General features: G+C 37.1%; 1 protein-coding gene across 2 annotated transcripts in view; it reads right to left on the reverse strand.

Annotated features, from left to right (window-relative positions):
- Positions 1 to 687: 687 nt before the first annotated feature.
- The window catches only part of LOC119593698, an 11,283-nt gene continuing 10,366 nt past the window's right edge, over positions 688 to 1,604 (reverse strand). For both annotated transcript variants that reach the window (XM_037942656.1, XM_037942655.1), the window contains one exon: positions 688 to 1,548. In XM_037942656.1, coding sequence (XP_037798584.1) covers positions 934 to 1,548 — 615 coding nt within the window. In that variant the 3' untranslated portion in view covers positions 688 to 933. The remainder of the gene's footprint in view (positions 1,549 to 1,604) is intronic.

Below are 1,604 nucleotides of genomic sequence, written 5' to 3' on the forward strand. Positions count from 1 at the left end.
CCACAGTGTCTTTGTTTACCCGAGTACGGAAGTGTAAGTTTAAGTATCAATTTGAAATAGGTTAATTGCTTTACCTGTGAGAATATCCTTTCAGGAAGCATTAGCTTAAAAAATCTTAAAATGGGAGAAAACACAATAGTATACACATACAACTTTAGGAGTTCCAGATTTGAATTTCTGAAATACATATACTGTATAGAGATTTTACTGTTTTACAGCATATGCAGCAGAGATCTTTAAAATATTTTGTTCAGAATATGTAGTGTAGGCATGATTTAAAACACAGGGAAGATTTTCCTTTTAGTGTAGGGTAGATTTTTATCATTTTACACCACATACAATGTAAAGTATGTTTCACTATTTTCAAGATATTGTGCTTTGGAAAAAACTTTTCGTATATACAGCAAGGGAAAGAATTGAAGTATTTTCACTGTAGGTCTTTCATCTAGTTATTTTGGTTATTATTAGTTTTGAGTTTTCCATATTTTGAGACTCTCAATTTATAAAGCATGTCTGAAGTTAAAATGGGATGGACCATACGCAGAGTGCGTACTGAATTTATATTCTTGATCTACATTGCTAAGCGTGTTTAGAATGTACAGTGTAGGGAAGATGTTATGTATTATTGTTCCAGTTCAGATTTGCATATAATTATAAATGGATGGTTAAAAAGACTTTCAAATTCTTTTGTTTTTTTTATTTCTTAAAATTATTTTTACAGTGTGTTTCCCATAGATATCCCACCTTTTAAAAGGTATATAAATGTATAAAAAAAACATAATGCATTTAATTTAACAGTTTAAATGTCTCTTTTAAAATAATGCTATTACTGGGTTGTTCATAAAATCTCTTAAAATCTCTCTTTAAAAATAGCACACATAAATAGAGAACCAATAATTTGTACATGGGTTCTGGTGCAGCCTTACAAAATGTTCACTTTTTGGCCACCATGAACATTAAATTAATCAATTTCTTCATTCTATCTCTTTGTTTTTCTACGAGTGCCAACTGCCTCTTCAACTCTTCATTTCTTTCAAGGAGCTCACTTTCTTCTGCTTCTATATCTTTCATTTTCAGTTTTCTCTTCTGCCTGCATCGCTTTGAAGCTTCATTGTTAAGATGTCTTATCCTATGGTATTTCTCCTTCTCTGAGAGGTTCTGCAGAGACTGTCTGGACCTCCTTCCGGTGACTGTATAACTCGAAGTGGAGGCAACTGGTTCTTCCAGAAAATCTGTGTCCATGTTCTCACTTGCGTCGTCGCCGTGGTCCTCAAATCGCACGGGCTTCTTGCTGGTCCGCCGGGGTCTGCTTCCCGAGAGGACTGTGGAGTCAGGTTTCAGTGATGGCACGGTTGGTAATGACAGTGAGGGCTGCCCTGGCTTGGACGGCGACCCTGGAACCACGAAGGCCCTTCTGTTGAGGGATGCGGTGGACGGAGACGATAACAGCGCGGAGGCGTCCTTGGGAACAGGGTCTTCTTTGGTGACAAACGACCATTCTGACTGGGACTCTCCTTTGACGATCTGACTCTCAACCAAATTGTCAAGCTGAAAGCAAAAGAAAATGAAGCCTTTAGTTTCCAAGTACAGATTAAACTTCCCCT

The sequence above is a fragment of the Penaeus monodon genome, chromosome 32 (assembly GCF_015228065.2).
Source record: "Penaeus monodon isolate SGIC_2016 chromosome 32, NSTDA_Pmon_1, whole genome shotgun sequence".
Taxonomy (NCBI): domain Eukaryota; kingdom Metazoa; phylum Arthropoda; class Malacostraca; order Decapoda; family Penaeidae; genus Penaeus; species Penaeus monodon.